Source organism: Agelaius tricolor, unplaced genomic scaffold, assembly GCF_023055355.1.
Source record: "Agelaius tricolor isolate 1412-34295 unplaced genomic scaffold, bAgeTri1.0.p SCAF_6, whole genome shotgun sequence".
Lineage (NCBI taxonomy): Eukaryota > Metazoa > Chordata > Aves > Passeriformes > Icteridae > Agelaius > Agelaius tricolor.
The window spans coordinates 34,148,340-34,167,449 of NW_027269266.1; the positions used below are offsets into that span (position 1 = coordinate 34,148,340).

General features: G+C 37.8%; 1 protein-coding gene across 7 annotated transcripts in view; it reads right to left on the reverse strand.

The window, feature by feature from the left end:
* TBC1D5 (TBC1 domain family member 5) overlaps positions 1-19,110 on the reverse strand; it is a 318,058-nt gene that overhangs the window by 45,625 nt on the left and 253,323 nt on the right. For 5 of the 7 annotated variants that reach the window (XM_071429303.1, XM_071429304.1, XM_071429305.1 and 2 more), the window contains 3 exons: positions 13,298-13,383; positions 7,323-7,600; positions 2,559-2,624 (listed from right to left, as the gene is read on the reverse strand). In XM_071429303.1, coding sequence (XP_071285404.1) covers positions 2,559-2,624; positions 7,323-7,600; positions 13,298-13,383 — 430 coding nt within the window. The remainder of the gene's footprint in view (positions 1-2,558; positions 2,625-7,322; positions 7,601-13,297; positions 13,384-19,110) is intronic. The other 2 variants (XM_071429307.1, XM_071429306.1) reach the window with 1 other exon arrangement.

The following is a 19,110-nucleotide window of genomic DNA, read 5'->3' on the forward strand; positions in this document are numbered from 1 at the left end:
ATGTTTTTTTCCCTAATGTCAAAAAAAAAAAAAAAAAAAAAAAAAGAGAAAAGAAAGAGAAAAGAAAAAAGACATCTATGATTTTCCCAACACAGAAATGTAATGAATCACAGAATATTCTGACTTGGTGACTTGGAAGGGACCCACAAAGATCATTGAGTCCAACTCTTAAGGAAGCTGCTGCAACAACATTTAACTGAGTCACCACGTTGCTTCTGAAGTCCTTCAGATGTATCATGTATGCCCTGTGCACTGAGGCATTAACAACCCTCACATAACTTTGGAAACAACACTGTAGTACCAACACACAGATTTTGGGATCTCAGGACAATGACACAAATGCCATTTGTACCTTCACTGTTCTGTGTCTTACTGATTTTACATCTTTCTTAATGTGCAGTGTGGTACATTCTGCACTCTCTTGACAAGAAGGTAATGGGACAGAGTTTCTAATTTTGTATTATTCCTCAAAAAGAAAAAAAAGGAAAAAGAAAAAAGAAGTCTTACCCTTCATGTAGAATCAAAATGCATAAAGATTGCAATAAAGTACAGTTAATAACTAAACTCTTCTTGAGAGTTTAATCTTGAGCAGCTTAATCAGCAACCTGAGAACACTACTGAATCGAAACTCTCATTTTTGTCTGCTCATTCTGTCAATATCAGATAAATACATTATAGCTCCTTAAAAAACATTAGAGAAATCTAATCTCTGACCATCTAAGCATATACCAGAAGGTCCTAAAGCCTATATAAAACAGGCTGAAGAAACCCCATAAACATGGAAATCAAATACACGCTTATGAAGCACACAGAACAAATATGGAAGGATCCCTGACGTATGCAGAAGTCAAAATACATTACCATGTAGGATGTTTCAAATATATACACACACACACACATATATATATATATATAAATATATATATATATATATATATATGTATATGCATTCTGAAATGCATAAATAGTTCACAGTAATGATGCACAGGATTTCACACACTAAAAATACATCAATTTCTGAGGCAAAAAGGAGCAATGTTATCTCCATGGGCTGGCTTCTAAGTGGCTTACTACTTGCCTGTTGCTAATGATGCTGGGACTGACCCCAGGGTGAGAAATGCTCTGCCTCAAAACCATTTGGAAAACACAAAAATGGGGCAGTGGAAAAAGGGACCAACCTGTTGGTATCATGGAGACCTCTGATGTCTTGCAGAGAATGATAATTTAAATTTAATGTGATCAAAAATTAGGCCATATAATAAAGTAAAAGGTGATGGCAAGGAGGAAAAGACTTACAATTAAAGGAAAGTGAGCTTCAGGTCTTACTAAGTTTGAGTTAAGTTATGGGGGATATAACCAGGAACACTGGTGGTCCCTGCTAAAACACATGAAAAATCAGAGGAACGTGCAAAAAAGACATAAAAAACTGATGGCTCATTCTGTTTGGTCCCTACAGAGGAAAAGAATACCTTTCATAGTTATAAGAAGAGCAAGGAAAAAGGCACCAAGAAGATCAGAAGTATGGCACTATATATAATTCAAAACCATTCAGATCTGCTCATCTGTCTGCATTTGCTATAGTGAGGATGTAGAGTATTAAAATTTGCAAAAAGAATGAGATGAGTTTTATAAAACTTTTCAGATAAATTAGTTTCCCTTTTTCTCCTGCAGTGAAATTGGAGCAAAGGCTTCCAGCACTTTCAAAATTCATTCAAACCACCTCATCACACAAATCCATGTACTTTTTATTTCAGCCAAGGCAGGTAAGCTCCCTGTAAGTCAAGTGCACCACAGCAGATGTTCGGCCCAAAATACCTGCCCCAAATATAACAGGAGGGAAGTAATGCAGCTAAAAGGGACAATGATGGTGGAACTGGCCCTGATGACAGAGTGGGAAATGGGCTACAAAGTGCAAAAGCACAAAGGTTTGTAGCACAGATAGATGCTGACGCACGGTGGATGCCTGTGAAGAGACACGGACACACAGAGACATACAGACAGACACACGGACACACAGAGACGCACACAAACCCACAGATGCATGCACAAGACACACAGAGACAGACACAAACCACCACACACACAGACATGCAGGCAGACAGACACACGCAGAGACAGACAGAGACACAGACACACATACAGATAGGCGCAGAGACATACACAGACACAGACACAGAGACACACACACAGACATAGACACACAGACACACACAGACACACACAGACACACAGACACACACAGACACACACACCCTCACACACAAACACAGACACACAGAGACAGACACAGACAGACACAGACAGACACACACAGACACACACACACACACAGACACACACACACACATACACACACCCTCACACACAAACACAGACACACAGAGACAGACACACACAGACACAGACAGACACACACACACAGACACAGACAGACACACACACAGACACAGACACGCACAAAGCTCGGCAGGACGCGCAGAGCGGAGCTCTCTGCCGGCACAACAGCGGCGCTCGCTGGCGGGACAGCGGCGGTGCCGGCGGGCGCCGCCCGGGCCTACCTGCGCTGGCCGGGCTGTGCTGCTGGGCCTGGGCCGGCCCCGGCGGCGCCGCCTCGCCCGCCTCGCCTGGCAAACAAACAACAGCGTTAGCGCGGCCCCGCCGCTGCAGCTCGCCCGAGGGAAGAGCCGCGGCTTTGGGGGTTCAGCCGGAGCTCCCTGCTTTGAACAGAAAGGACATTGTGAGAGAGCGCTGTAGGGACAGGCAAAAGGAAAGGGGAAGGTTGGATAACCAGTTGTCACAGGCTGCAGAACCCCAGTGCTTTTAAGTGATGATTTAGATCAAAATCTAAACTTAACTGAAGAGTCAAAACCGTTTTTTGCTGGCAGTTTACAGAGACAGTGCCATTCTGCTATTTGAGGGCTTCACAGAATGGCTGAGGTTGGAAGACCACTGGCCCAAGCCCCTTGCTCAAGCAGGGTCCCTTAGGACACGTTACTCAGGACTGTGTCCTGATGGCTTTTGAGTATCTCCGGCAAAGGGGACTCCACAACTCCTCTGGGCAATCTGTTCCACGGCACGGTCACTCACGCAGTAAGGAAGTTCTTCCTCATATTCAGGCAACACTTCCTGTGCATCAGTTTCTGCCCATTGCCTTTTGTTCTACTTCTTGGCACCACCAAGAAAAGACTTGGGGGCTCCACCCTCTTCACACCTCCCTGTAGACACTATCCCTTGTTTATCTTCTCTTCTCAAGGCCAAAGAGTTCCAGCTCCTTCAATTTTCTCGTGAGGTGCTCCAGTCCCCTAATCTTCGGAGCCCTCCACAGGACTCACTCCATGTCTCTCTTATACTGTGGAGCTCAGAAGTTGTATCCTTGCTGTCAAAAGATGCATAATTGCCTAATAATATGTATATTTATATGTTTTTTAAAAAGAAAAAAAACCCCACATTTGTCAATCTGTGTTTTACTCCTTTAATTTGTACTCATTTCTGCTATTAATGAGGACAATTTCTTTATCCACATGAAAAGCATACTCATTTTCTAGAGATAAATAAATAATTCTAAATAATTATTTAACTTTATAAATAATTCTAAATTGCGGGGATCATTTCTTTAGGGCATACATGTTGACTATGGAAATTCTGCTTGTGTTACAACAAATACCATAGTAGTATCAACTCATAAAAACAAAGAGTAGCCTGGAAACTCTTTAAATACAGTTTTGGCAGAACTTTGTCTTTTAACTGGTCCTCTAATGTGTCCTTGTGATAGAGCTGCATTTAAATCAAAACCTTTTGGGTTTCACCATGAAATGACCTAGAAGGAAAATTGTATCTGGCACTATCAGGGAAGAAGAGAAAGAGAAATGCTTTTTTTTCTTGGCAATACACTGCCATTTGGTAATCAAAGAATATCCAGTTTCTGAATGATGAAGGATCCACTGGAACACACAGGGCAATTATTGAGCTTTTTTTCCCATTTTTTTTCATTATAATTTCTTTTATCTTTCAAAATAACCACCTCAACTGAAAATCCAATAAACTCAGTATCTGAATTCAACTTTTGTGCCAATGAATTACTTCACTGTGCAGGATCAAGAGAATGTTTTAATCCCTCTTCTGATAGCAGGCTACCTTGCATAAGTAATCAGTAATGATACCCGATCTTCTTCTGTGTTGAGGACAGGCTGAATGGTACTAATATATTATTAGGAGGAACTGAATTTCCAATTAGATGTCTGGATACTTCGTTCAGCTGTGATTTGTAATGCTGAAGACTCATCTGGAATTACAGGCTTGCAATTATGGTTGGGTTTTTTTTTCCCGTCTGTTCTTTTTCCATTTACATTATCTAAATTATATGCATTTTTTTTCTTACAGAAATTCAGCAAGTACCAAAACTTTGGAGTGAGAAGTAATTACAACTGATTATGTAACCCAATCATCCCTCATCTAGAGTATGGGAGCATGAATGGTAGCTGGTTTGTGAGTGGTAACTCTGTTGAAACAGAGCTGTTAAAACTGGGAGAGGATTATTTTGACAGTCCTGCAAGGTATTTTGCTACCAAGGACTTCTTCACAAAGTAGATCAGCCAGTTAATTTAATCTCTTCAAACGTACAAATCTCTACATATTAATTTAAATTATCAGCACTACTTCAGCATTCAAACCTGAAAAGACCAGTAAGAAAAAAATAGATTACTTATTTTATGGCTTGATGCCCGTTAGATTTACAGCACTTTGGCCTGTTATACTGTCCAACTGAACATCTGTGTGTATTACATCAGCTGGAAGTGCAAATGTCTTTCAATTTAAATCCTAAATCCATGTCTCTGCCTACCTCAGCTAAATAACTAGGCTCCAGGAGGCTGAGGAGAGCTGAACACACAGGGAAGAACAAGAACAGGAGACAATTAGTGACAGCTAGTTAGTAATTTGGGAGCCTTGCCAAGTAGTTTTTAGATACTCAAAAAACTACAGCAGAATCCAGAGCTAGAAAAAAAGCCAGCATAGAAGCTAAAAAGTTCAGCACAAACATGAGTGAAATGAGAGCTTCTAAGAGTATGAATATATTTTAAATCCTGAATCTCAATGCCCAGGATGGAAGTACTGGCAGCTGTGGAGAGTACCCTCATTCACTGGATTTTCTGTACAGATCTTTTTTGAGGTGGTGTTACTGTCCTCCACAGAACAGAAAAGACTTACTCTTGCTTTTTAGGTGTGATGGAGCTTGTGCTGTTTACAAAGGTCACTGCAGCAAGCTTCGAAAAGACTTTTTAGTGTGTCTCCACCATGGTGCAGCAAATAGGGATTTTTTTGCTGAACATTTAAACTTACTTCAGAGAGAATTCACTGGGGACCCTCTAAATTACTTTCTATTTCCTTTTGTGTCTCTTTAAAAATACAAAGTATGGCACTTGCAAGCATAGCTGCCATCATTTGAAATTTTTATACAATTACAGGCAAAATACTTATAACTGTACAGGTCTGGAACAACAAACGCTAGAAAAATGTCACTAATATGTAAAACATATGTAAAACTCTGTCATCTGAACCTATTAAAAATAGTGTATTTACATTTTTTGCCCTTAAATTACTTTGCAAAGGCTGTACCAAATATGGATAGACAGAATATACTAAGAGGAAGCTGCAGTATGTTTTTTCCACTTACCATGAAAATGCTTTGTGCCCTACATCATACATTCTTCATAACTTTACCAAATCTCCATATTCCTGTTGATAAAGCAATATGTGCACAGCTTGTACATAACAATGACCAAATATAACTACAATTTGTTATTCTGATTCTTGTATGGAAAGTATCAGGTGCATTTCCTGATTATATATGTTAATTGGCCCATACAACAGGCCATCCTTTAGCAGCCACATCAAGATTAAGCTACAATCAATCCCATCTATAGAAGTTTTTTCAAATGGTGTGCTTTTACTACATTAAGCAGTGAAAGAAAACAGCTACCCAAGAACCACTTTTAAACTCAAAAGGGGGGAAGAGAATAATGTGATAAGAGAACTATGGAAAACTCTTAAAAAATCAAAGAAAAAGTCTCTCTGAAACGGTGTAAATAATTTTGTTCTACACCTAATTTTACTTCCATTGTTGTGAAGAGGATTTGTATCAAAGTTTCACTGCATTTCAGTTTCACCTCTGTACTGTAAAACCCTTGCTGGAGCAAGTTTTGAGATTCTCCTGTAACTGAGAGAAGCTGCATATCTAGATTTTGCCAAGCAGCTGCAGTGGCCCTTACAGAAATGCCTGTATGTGCCTGCTCCAAAAGAACAGCTGTACCTTTCAGTTTGGCTCCCTCAGTGTCTGCTGGGGATGCCATGCATCATGAAAGGGCCTTTGGACCATATGGGTGCCACAGCCAAGTGAGAGAACACCAACTGCAGCTATGAAGTGTTATTTCCCTTCTTTTACACTTTCAAATCTGGTGAAAAAAAATAAAAAGATGCAATCCTATGCCAAGGTTTAGGTCAACCAGCACCAGCCTCAAGCTCATAACCATGACACTGGATGAGTTGCTAAAAGCAGCAGGTACTGTTTTGCTCTACATACTCCTTGAAAAGCGCATACTGCCATGGGCTGGCTGGAGGTGAAAAGCAGTAACCTACCTTGAGTGTGGCAGAGTATAGCAAACAACTACCACAGCTGAGCTTGTGAGTTTGTTGTTTGAATAAGCTGTCCTCAAGAAATATAAAAAGAAAAGCTTAAGAAAAAGACAGAGTGTTTGTTTACTAAATAAAGTGCAGAGGGTCATGTTAAAAGACAAATTCATATTATGGTTCAAATAACTTCTAAAATAAGCTCCACACATTCTAAAGGGAATAAGAATTTCTTTATTAAGAATTCCTCTCCAACTTCCTTCACTTATTATTATGTATTTAGCTAATACTGTTATGCACATGATTTTTTGCCAATAACCTGAAAGACATGTACGAAATTAGTCTTCCATTTAAAAAAAGGTTGCATGTAAAAATCTGAAAAATTAACTGGCTCATGTTTCATATGGGAATGATTAGTTTGTTGGCCTGTCTGATGCAGTTTCTGGTCATACATTTTTAGAAGTTAAAAACTTCTTACAGTATTTTAACATTCTTGAGATAAGATCTAATTCTGTATTGCAGTGCAAACGTGCTGTTGTACTTGGCATAAGCATCCTGACTAACAAAATACTTTTTTTACTGTTTCCTCAAAATATGTGCACACTGATATAAAAATCAACAGAAGAAAGAACTTCAGCCCTGAAGATGTATGACAAAGCTTCCCTCAGTCACGGTGCTGCCACACCTTTCCCCCTTACCTTTGCCCAGCTGAACTGGCATGCTCTCAGACTTCATCATCCTCTGCTGCTGTGACTGGTGGTGGTGGTGGTGCTGCTGCTGCTGGTGGTGCTGCTGGTGCTGAGAGGCTTCCACTGTGCTCCTGCTTGGCATTGAAGAGGGAGGGAAGCTGCTCCCGCCAGCAGGAGTGCCCACTGCCCCACCCGAAGCCATGGCCGGAGCAATGAGCTTTCGGCCAAAATTCAGTAAGCTGTTGGAGACTTTGTTGATGTTCAGAGGGGCGGCTTTAGCACTGGCACTGAGAAAAGAAGAGGAGAAATCATTGCATCATTGCCAACGGTTTGCACAGGCACAGCCATACATGCATAGTTCTTCAAAACATGGAGATAAAAATCCAAGATTTGAACATTACAGAGAAGGTGTTTTACTACAGTTGCACTGGAATACACACAGAGACCACAGGGACTGGGTGTGGTATCAATTTTTTCCCAACCAGAAGTGGACAATTTTTTTTGGTCCTTCTCCCTGAAAAATGCAGACTAACTCCAAACAAAGTGAGTTTGTACCAATTTTCCTTATTTTTTAAATTTGCCTTCCTAAATTAAAAAAAGAAAAAAGAAGAGTGATAAATAGCAATCCAGGCTCTACAGAATCAAAAACTTTATAAAATTGAATTTTTGCACTTATTTGAGGACTGCTTTAATATTTATTTCTGTTAGATTAAATTCTCTCCAATGTTTAAAAAGAGTCAACCACAAACATTTCTTTCAGCAAGCAAAGCACTGGACTGTCCTTTTAGATTGGCAGAGCTAGATGTCTCTTGCTCTGAGTTCACCTTCTGCCCAGCCCAATCATTTTAAGCCAAGCACTTTTTAACAGGAATCTTGATTTCCAAAGTGATTTTGCTGAAGATCTGCTTCAGGGTATAACACATATACTGAATCACAATCCTTATAATTGTTACTTTTTATTTTTAACTACAGTGGCTATTTAATTCACTTCAGTTACATGCAACATTAAGAATGAGGAAATTGTCAAACCATTTAATTTGTCTAAAATAAAGAGGCAAAGAACCTTTTAATTCCCAGTGGAAGTGTTCACATAACCCACAGATTAGCAAAGCCATTCCTAGTTGTTCATGCAATAATTCCCTGCCTTATATAATTAATGGTTGAAATACCCTTCACAGAAATATATCACAACCACAAAGACCTTTTCACTCCAGAGGTTTTACTTTACTGATCTGTACTTCCATGATATAAATAGCTGTCCTTTAAAAACATGAAGAAATGTAATTAAAAGCAACACAATCATTGTACTGGGGAAAAATAGCTTTACAATGTTTTGGGGAAGGTTAAGTAAAAATAAACTACAAATGAATTAATACGGGTAATTTGTAACTTCTGCAGACACCTGGAAGAGTAATTTTGATTTTGCTCTTCCTCTAATTTCTCTATTTGTCTCCAGAGATGGGTTTTTTTTAGAATACACAATACAAACATGCACACACATATAGAATATATCCAGAAAATAACAACAGCTGAGTTGTTTAGAATCAGAATAGATACTCAGAATAGACAGAAAAGGAGAGCTATCAGAAGGCAGTATGAGAGCCTCACACTCACAAGATCCAGCCCCAAGCCGTATGGGGTGCTTCTGCCATATATACTGGTGATGAAGAAAGATGGCATCTAGAATGTTTTAGAAGGAACAGCAGTGCAGAGGCTGGGACCAAGTGTTGCTTCCCAGTTTATGGAAGCTGGGAAAGAATGATTTGTGGATAATAATTACAGGATGTTTCTGTGCCTCCTGATTTTATTGATTGCTGCTGGTGTTACAAAATGTCCCTCCACAGTCATCTGAGAGTGAATGACAAAGTCACTACGAGGAAAGCACGTGCAGAAGTGTATAAAATACTGTTGCAGGAGGTCCAAATGGTTTTAAAAACAAACTGAGTAGCTGTGAGACTGAAGTGTTAATGGTTAGTGACTCAAACAATCACTGATTTGTAAAAGCTTCAGGTGCTTTGCTGAGGCCAGGTTTGCACCCCCCAACTGAAGGGGAGGAGGAGAGTTTTTGGATGTTTGATGGCTCCTGACCCTGACCCTGCTGAACCTGACTCTAAAAGAAGTCCAGAGACAGTAGTGCACTCACTCCATGCGGTGCCTGCACTGAATGATTCAAGGATTACTGGTGTATCACAGTGCTGGGTCTTTGCTGCAGCACAAAATGGAATTTCTGAAGTTACAGCTGATTTGGTTCCACTAACAGTGCAACACCACCACTGCAAACTCAATAGCCACAATATAAGCACCCATGTGATTGAGCATTGATGGGTTGGTCTCAAAGTCCCCTTCTAATTGTCCTGCCTGGGTGGTGAAGGAGCCAACAGAGAGTTGTGGTTTCCAGTTTACTTCAGGCAATTGAACGCCCATACTGTGCCTTTAACCACTGCTCAGCTGGCAAAGCTTGGAAGGGAGGGCAATACACCTTAAACAGCCTCCTTCAAGGGTATGAACATTCACCCAGCGTTGCTCAGGCTGTGCAATGAACAGTCTCACTCCCTCTGGAAATGAGAATAATTAGAGGAGACCACCCTGAAAAGGTGGGGGAAGCAACAACAGCAGTGTGAAAAGTACTTCATGAGACTAAAGCTGAGATTCCACCTGAGAAATATCTTAAGTCCAAGCTGTTAAACAACTTCAGCCACTAAGGGGTAACCTGTCCAGACCAACCCCTCGAGACTTTTATTGGCTTCTTTTGCCAGGAAGGATGCCAGAACACTCCCACTGAAGATCAAAGGACATGAGTCACTCCCCTGAGAAGTCCAACACTTTGGTCCTCTCAGACCCTCCAGAGCCTGGACTTACCAGATTAACCAGTCCAGAGTGAGGGATAGCCACTGGATGGAGTGGATTTATATGTGAAGGCTCACAGAAAACAGCCAGGGAGATTTGATAATCACTTTTCCCTTGGGCCATTTAAAATATTTGGTTATTTTTGCAGTAGACACAGGAGCACAAATGTCAGCATTTCAAAGTGAAGTTGCTGTTCTAGTGAATTATGCCGGACAAGAAAAGGAGTTGGGTACATGAATCACCACTCAATGGATTGCTTCTTTTTAATAATCTGCCTGTAGTAGGCTGAGTTTTCTATTTTTTTTTTTAATAGGAACCTGCTAACAGGTAAGATCAAGCTGAATGGGATCTCAATCAGTTATCAACAGTTGGCAATAAATCTCATTACATTGCCAATTTTGGGGGTCATACCAGTAATATGGCTGAGATTCAGAACCCATAGTGTACTTTTTCCCTCCGTTTACTGAAAACAATCACTAAAGTTGGAGTTTGGGGTGGTACATATCACTCGCTCACCTGAAACATTAACTTAGAAGGAAGATAATGGCTTGCACATTGAGTCCTAGGTTTACATTGTCTCTAAAGCTAGAACCTTGGCAATCACTAATAAACCCCCTTGACTTTGCACAAAAAATTTGCTGAAAGTACATGATTTACACTGACAGGCCACCTGAGCAACAAAGCCACTGGACACTTTGAGCTTCATGTATCATGGGAATTGTGATAGTACAGAGATGCAGGAAACAAAGCTTATACAGAGGCTTGTGTATTTGTGTCCAGCAGATTGTTTCTTTCTTGTTTCTTTATTTTTCAGCTATATTTTGCTTAATAAAAAGGTGTCAGTTTTAATTCTACACTGTTTGATTTGCTGCTTTGATATATATGTACACTATAACAAATTAGTTTATGTGCATTTTTCAGATGGTTGGAAAGAGACTTTTTGAAAAAAACTTCATTTTACCGGAACAATAAACATGAACAATTGCCAAGCCTTTATGTCCAAAACACTATTTTTAAAAATGCTTCCAACAGTAAAATGCAAGAATGTTTTAGAAGTACATGACAACTGGAAAGGATAGTTATCACAGCTCCTAATAACCTGTGGTGTGATTTGGCTGTGCTATGAACTGACACTGCTAATGATCAGCTCAGAACATGTATAAATTAATGAAAAATAAATAATGATGCTATCTAAATATCTTTTCAAGAGGTGGTTTTAAAAAATGTATTGTGAAGTAAAATCTGTGCAATTTCTCTGAATGACAGCTTCAGAAAATGAACAATAGTGGGGTGATACATTTCTGGAGGACTTACATTAAAAGTGAGCTGAAGTTCAGTAAAATAAGAACAATGTGTCTACTTCTTACCATTTAAATGTCTGATATATTAATGCAAAGGAGGATTACAGCCATCAAACATGGATCAATCTACATTTTAGCCATCTAAATGTACCAGACATGCACAACAATTACAAGAAAAATACTGATTGATTTACATTGTAGAGTTATCAGCAGATGCATTTAAAAGTAAGGCATCAGTTTAAAAATATCAAGGAGACATGAATTCCATCCACGAAGCAAACAATTTTGTTTCATCACAATAAGCATCATTGACCTTGACTGTGAATGGTGTATTTTTAAACTAGCAGTAGGAAGATGATTCAATCTCTGCAGTTTTCTGCTAAGATGGAAATGTTTTGTTTTGGAGGCCTTATTCAAAGGCATTTCTCTTTTCAGTAAGTAATCATTACAAGAGATGAGAGACAAATAGATGAATATGACCGATTAAAAAGTTTTATATGTGATAAAATAAGCAATATATAGTAGAGATTTGTCAAGATATTTTAAACATATCACTGAGCCTGTGGAATTAAAGATGAAATAGACCTAGTACTTGATTTAATACATCTCTGCTCACTGCAGAAACATTTCCTAATGTACATCTTCCAATTCTCTCCCTAGTCCAATTTTAAACAGCTTTACCACATTTGACCTACTCTAAGCATTCCTGTCTTGAGATGAATTTATCCCAGATTTTCTTCTATCTGAATTATTCTAAACAACTTCTTATCTCATTTGGTGTGTAGTCTATGTGTGCAAATAATTTATATTCCTACATAGATTTAATCAATTCTTCTTGGAATTTAGGCTTCCAGCAGGTGTCATTCTTGTTTGGGCTTTATGATTTACTTGCTTTTTCAAAATCCTTGAAATCTTTCTTTTTGAAACTTCAAACAACTTATTTTTCCAGTTTAGGCAACACTGCAGATAATTTTTCAAAAGAATAAGTAAAAACATTAAGAAAATGCAATAGAATGCAGCAATTTTTGACACCTGTTCTCAACTTTAAAGCCTGAATTATAAAGAAAAAGGCGGTTTTGTAGTCACTCTACTTAGCTTTAATTTCTGCTTCTTTGTCCCTTTTTAAAAGCTTCTCAAACGACACCATTTTAATTTGAGTTGGCTTTTAATGTAGCTGATTTCAACGGAATGTGACAGCGATGCAAAAGTCCAAAAGGCAGCAAGTTCCCATGAATCAGCAGGCAGAGTGAACGGCTGGGGCCACGTGCAGCCCAAGAAACTGCCTGTGACTGTGTCAATTGAAGCATCATCTCTTGTGCTGGACTGACCTGCAGCCACCAGCAGTCACCTGCCACTGGCACCCACCTTCTGGCCACCCAGATAATATGGCCTTGATGAGGAATTTTGGCGTTATTGATACAAACCACTTCTAAAAGACGAGAGGTAAAGTTTTGTAAAAATTACTTCAAACTGGATTTACATTAATTCAACTTAACTTAGCTTCTGGTACATGGATACTCCAGCTTATAATTAGGTGCATTATCATCAGAATTAGTTCAGCTACAGAACTCACACTGGCAGTGTTTTACTCCGTTTTTAGGATACTTGTCACCGTGTAAAAGTGTCGTCAGCCTCCATTAAAATTATGCCAGCAAGTGACTGCAATACTACAAGTAAAAACTTCAATTTTTTAATGTAATAATAGTTAAGGGACAGATTTGAAATTAATGCTTTTAATACTGCTTATGTAATTCCTGTTTAGTATAAACGTGACTTCTGAAACATGTTTTAATGTAAAGTCTTAATTTGCTGAATATATATTTAGAAATAGCTTACCGGGTTTTGTTCATCAAGTCTGCTCCACGTGCTTTGTAATAATCTAAATTTTGTTGGAACTGATGAGTCACCGGTCTTGGATTTCGCTAAAAAATAAAAGAAGTACTTCATTGTAAATTTCTGGGACACTTTAAGCAGAGACATGAAATATGTTCATTAAAGACGATTAGAAACTTACAGAACAATTTGTTTTCCTGGGATCTCATTTTTTCGAGGCAGTAATGTCATTTACATTAAAGTGAAGACTCAAAATACTTAACATCAAACCAAATTCTACCTGTAAGTCCATTCCATGCTCACGGAAATCAGTACTCTTCCACATGGAAGAGTCAGTTTGCTGTAGTGGTAACATTCCTAATTAAATCAATAATTCTTGCACAAGATCAGATACTGATATGATTTCTTCCTGCAGGTCAGGTATAGAATTTGACCACCTCCAAGCTAAAGTGCTATGCTTTTAAAGAAAATGGTAAGAGTATGGAGAAACTACAGCAATTATTTTGAACTGAATACATCACTAGCAGTATCTCTGTTAAGCAAAGAATTAATTTTAGTGAGACAGCCTGAACAATCCCACTAGATGGCACACAGAGCCTATTTTTCCTCTCCAAGTTTCACCCTACTGAAAACCGAGGCCATGAATAAAGAACTGTTGTTCTATAATAAAATATATATAATTAATATTGAAACCAGAATCCACTTGTTATTGTCCACTTCTGACACAATGAAACTCTTTCATGGAATATGCTGCCTTCAGTAGTCCTGAAATCATCCTTTTGGGATCTAAGAATCCATTGAACATTAAGCATAGCCTGCAGTATATGCATAAAGTATCATGATTGATTGCATCCATCCTGAAGGACACTATTTGGAGGGAAAAGAAAATATTTTTAAGTAAAAAAAACTTGCATGCAGATGGAAATGAAATAACAGAGTGGTACAGAGAGGCCCTTAAAAATATATATATATAAATGAGAAATGGCTTAAATAATTTCTAGTGCAAGAGAAAATGGTAAAGTGGTAAAAATTTTTGCATAGTGATCAGATTTGTATAAAAGATATCTAAATACTTTCTAAATACTTGCTACAAAGGTTTAATCATTTATTGGCTGTTGCCTTATATTCTGATCTGCCTTCTTAAGTCCTGCTAGTAGTAAATACAGTTTTAGTGAACCATGCATTGACCTTTCCAAAACCATTGTTCACAGGTGAGAACATTATATTTTTGACAGAGTTAGTCTTCAGGTGTTTCAGTTTCACATGGTATATCTGCTCTTCAGATTTCATTACAGACTGGAGTATCTACAGTCTTAGCCTCTCATTTTCCACATACCTACAGATAGCCCTCCTTCCTTGAAAATCTTGTTTTTGGAGGAGGATACAGGACTTGAATTTTAAGGACCAAAACATTGCAAGAGCACAAAAGGAGGAAAGAAAATTTATAGAATTGGTAGATACCAAAGGCCAGGATGATTTCTGGAAGCATATTTAAGGGTGGGAATTTCCAGATTGTTTCCTGCAGTTAGACTTAATCTTGTATGAAATGTCTCATTTTCTTTCTTTGGAAACACAATAAACATTTTAAACATATATGTTTGTAATGTTCATTAAAAAATGAAGCAACTAAAAGCTATTAGACAAGCATTAAAAAAATTCTCATCTATCCTACCACCCACACTGTAATGGCTGTTCTACATTTTTCATCTCCTGTTATACAAACAATGTTTGAATAACTCTACCAATTCATAGAGCTTGAAAGTCAGTCCTCATCAACTGACAGCAATAACAATGAATCAGCTTTAGTTACTATTGCTCTAGTTTGGTAATTCAATACATTTCTATGATAATCAAATCCAAACTGACGTGATGAGGATAACTGATGGTTCTGAGACTTCTGTCTGAGTAATCAAACAGTGTAACTTTTCTCCTATGAATTAAGTAACTTCTTTCTTTATATATTTTGAAGGGTAAGGTTGAAGAATAAGAGATGGATAAAATAATGGGCACTTCTAAGCCATAAGACAGCTTTTTGTAAAGTACAAGTTACCAAATGTTAGCCAGATTTGCAATTTTCTTCCAATAACTCGGTATATATTGATAGTTAGCAAAAACATTGAAATTTCTTTTTCACCACCCAATAAATAATAAAATGATTAATACACATTGCTTCTGAATTAAATAAAACCCAAAACCAAGAGGAAAAGATCATGTGGAACAGTACCTTGAAATAATAAAATAGATTATTACACATTGCTTCTGAATTAAAAAGATTATTACACATTGCTTCTGAATTCAATAAAACCCAAAACCAAACCAAAAGGAAAATTTGGAACAGTATCTTGAAACATATTTATGCAGAAATGGCAAGCAATTGAAGACATGGAAAGCTGATCTACTATCTAAGCACTTAAAGCCATTAATAGGAATAACATCTAACTCAAACATATGAATGAGGCTCAAGCATTACTTTCACAGAAGCCTATTTAAATTCCTGTGAGGTTTAAAGGTATCAAAGGAAGCAGCAGTTTAAAGTACTATTACGTGCAGTGAAAAAAAACTCTCTGAAAAAACATTAGAAATAAAATAGAGTAAATGCAAGGGTTACTACCGTGACTTCTTTTGTAGCATCACTGATATATCATCTCAAAAAAATTCAATATTTTTATATTGAATAATAAATTATTTTATATTTTCAATATATTTCAAAATTTTCAATATTCAACCTGATATATATGTTAGCAGACAAGTATCTGTGAAGTATCACCACAGAAAATTTAAATACTTCAGAAAACTGAAATTCAAACAGTAAAAAATACATTATTTTGAAGATTATGATCTTTATGTCACTGTGTTTGTCCTTTAAGTTTTGTATTCTTTTCAACTGTTTTGGTAAGTTAAATGTAAAATGCAGAACAGAAAACCTACACAATTACGATGCTTGTTTTTTAAGAATTTTAAAGTAATTCCTCTTCTCTAAGCATTCAATTTGAGCTATCCCCTAAATTACAACCTATGTATCAGAACTAAGGACTAAATTTATTTACAAAAACCATATCTCTGTTGCTTAAAATATTCACAGCAATCAGTTTTTTTCCGACACTGGGCAGTTTAGAAAGATCCAATTTGTATTTTTCATTACTTAAATAAGTAAAGTTATTCCCTTTCTTTTTCAATTTGTGTACATTATTTTGTTACTAACTTTGATAAAATAATTTTTTTCTTAAAAGGATAATGTTAAAATGACAGTGAAATTAATCCTACAAATGTACAGTTTGTTGAATCCCTCCAAGAAATTGTATGAGGGCTGAGGGCATTGTACAGATTAACACATATATGGTTTTCCCCTAGTAAGGAAAGAGAGAGCAGAAATACAATATTAGAACAAACCCCCTTCCCCCCCTTTTCTCACACCCATTTTGTAGGAGAAGCCTGCTGGATTTATAATTCTTCAAATTTTAATGTCTATTTAGCGTGAATATAGTTTCAACTGCTAGAAAATGCTCAATTTATGCTTTTAAAAGAACAGTGTACGAAATTCACATATAGAAACACATAGAAATAGATGTGATTTTGGACTTTGTCTCTTCAAAATGTATTAGCCACAGTCCAAAGGGGAAAATGTTTCAGGTATCTCTGAGGCACTCCTGCTTCTGAGCCTTTCCTTTGCTAAAAGATCCCCCTGTCCCGGCTCATTTGCCTGCTGAAGTCTCCCTGTCCTCCTGTCTATTCCCAGCCAGCCCCAGACTAACTCACTCCAATTCCCACGGCTGCCAGGAGGTTCTTGGGGACTTTTTCTTCGCCTTTATCCTCTTCCAGGGCCACAGGGCTGAACTAAGTTATACCCACAGCTGCAATTTTCCTAGGCCAGGGCTCAGAATCACCTTGAATGCAGCCGATCCCCTAAACCTGCACAAACTGCTGAAAAGCAGCTTCCACCAGCTAAGGATCCTGCTTCACATGCTCAAATTCCCAAGTAAACCCCTTTTCCTCCCTGGCCTTTTCCTCCCTGGCCTCTGGAGACAAATTGCATCACGTTACCCATGGAACAGACAGGATATAGCAAAGCGTGTTCATGTGTGACACAAGTCACAGGCTGTTCTACAGTGCACCTGGTATCTCACCCCCTGAATACACAGCAGGTTTAAAAGTTTACATACAGGTGCAAGTGGAGGGATCTTGATAACACTCTTCTTTGTTGAGGTATTTTCTTTTCTCCCTTTTTAGTTTTATTAACGAGGGGAAAAAAAACCAAACACAATTTTACACAAAATCTGAAGGTTCAGAATAAGAGACAAAAATGGAAAAAGATTTTCAATATATGTAAGGAAAAATGAGACGTATTTTAGCAAATGTGCTATTGCCTCAATGCCAAGGGAAAAACACTTGTCATCAGAGAAATGAATTGCTCAGCTGTTTATAAGCAAAAAGCTCTGGGGGAATTTCTCAAGGCCCAAACCACAGAGCATTGCAGGGTTACACAAACATATGTTGCAGGTGTTTTAGGGTAGACAGGTGGGAAAACCTCAGCTACTAAAAAAATACTGCACTTAATAGATTGTATCTGAAACTAGATAACCTCAATGCAACAGAGAAAAAACAAACAAAATAGCAGCAGTGAATTCTACATCCAGGCAGAATAGGCTGACCAAAATAATCATCTCACTAATGTCAAATGGAATGTTTTAAAACTAATTTTTTCCAATATATTTTCCAAATGCTGCCAAACATTTATTGTTTTTTCCTCTAAACTACTAATAGTTTAAGCCTAAATCAAAACCCAGACTGAACCAAACATATGTAAAAAGAAGAGAAGGATCATGATGGAACATTGTTCTATTTATTTAAACCATTACTTTTAGGGGGCCAGTTTTCTCCTTTTTCCCTTTGTCAGCTGACATGGCAATACTGGATTTCTTCATAATTCCTGCACTGCCTAAGAAATTTTTGTATTAAAATTCTATTTTTTCCTTTTTATTTGTTTCTAAAGTTGGAGGATCATGTGACCCTAAATTCAAATAGGACTGAGAGGTCCGGAAAAGTTGATCTTTTCCTGCTGGATCATCTATGCTAGTTTTTTCAATAAAGATGACATAAACTTGACAAAAATTTTGACTGGGAACAGAGCTGAAATATAGCAGCTGAGATGGATAAAGGATACAGTTTGTTCAGTTCAGCAGCAGTTTTTCCATCAGGCACTAATAATTAATGTGAAGTATTTACTGATTATTATCTAATAACTTGAGAGAGGATTTCACCTTTCCTCTTTTTATTTTGTGAGATGTTTAGGCAGCTGTCTCCTCCCCACATGAACACACTTACACAGTATAAGCAAAGGCTTAACATTACAGAAACATGTCACACTATTTTGTGTACTAAACAACCAAACCACCCCAAACTCCAAAGCACCCAAAGCAAAAAAAAAACCTATTCCCCAAACAAACAAACAAACAAACAAACATTTCTTTTCACCTGCTAATTCTCCTCTTCCCTTATTATACCTTCTGCAGCAAGCAACCTGCTGGGGCACAAAAGGTATTTTATCCACCTATGAACCACTGAGTTATTAGAATGAAAACACCCAGCCAGACATTAGATAATAAGGTACTATATAATTAGATACAAGGTACTATTGCCAATTCAAAAGTGGTTCAAGGCCAAGAGCAAAATACCATCTAAAACATAGATTGATAGTCTATCAACCCTGTGTATGAAAGCAGCACAACATGAAGGGTACACTGCACAGAATTAATAAAGAACTTCCTTTAATCACAGGAGTCAGGAGATCCATGCACTAATATTGGTGTTGGCAAAGG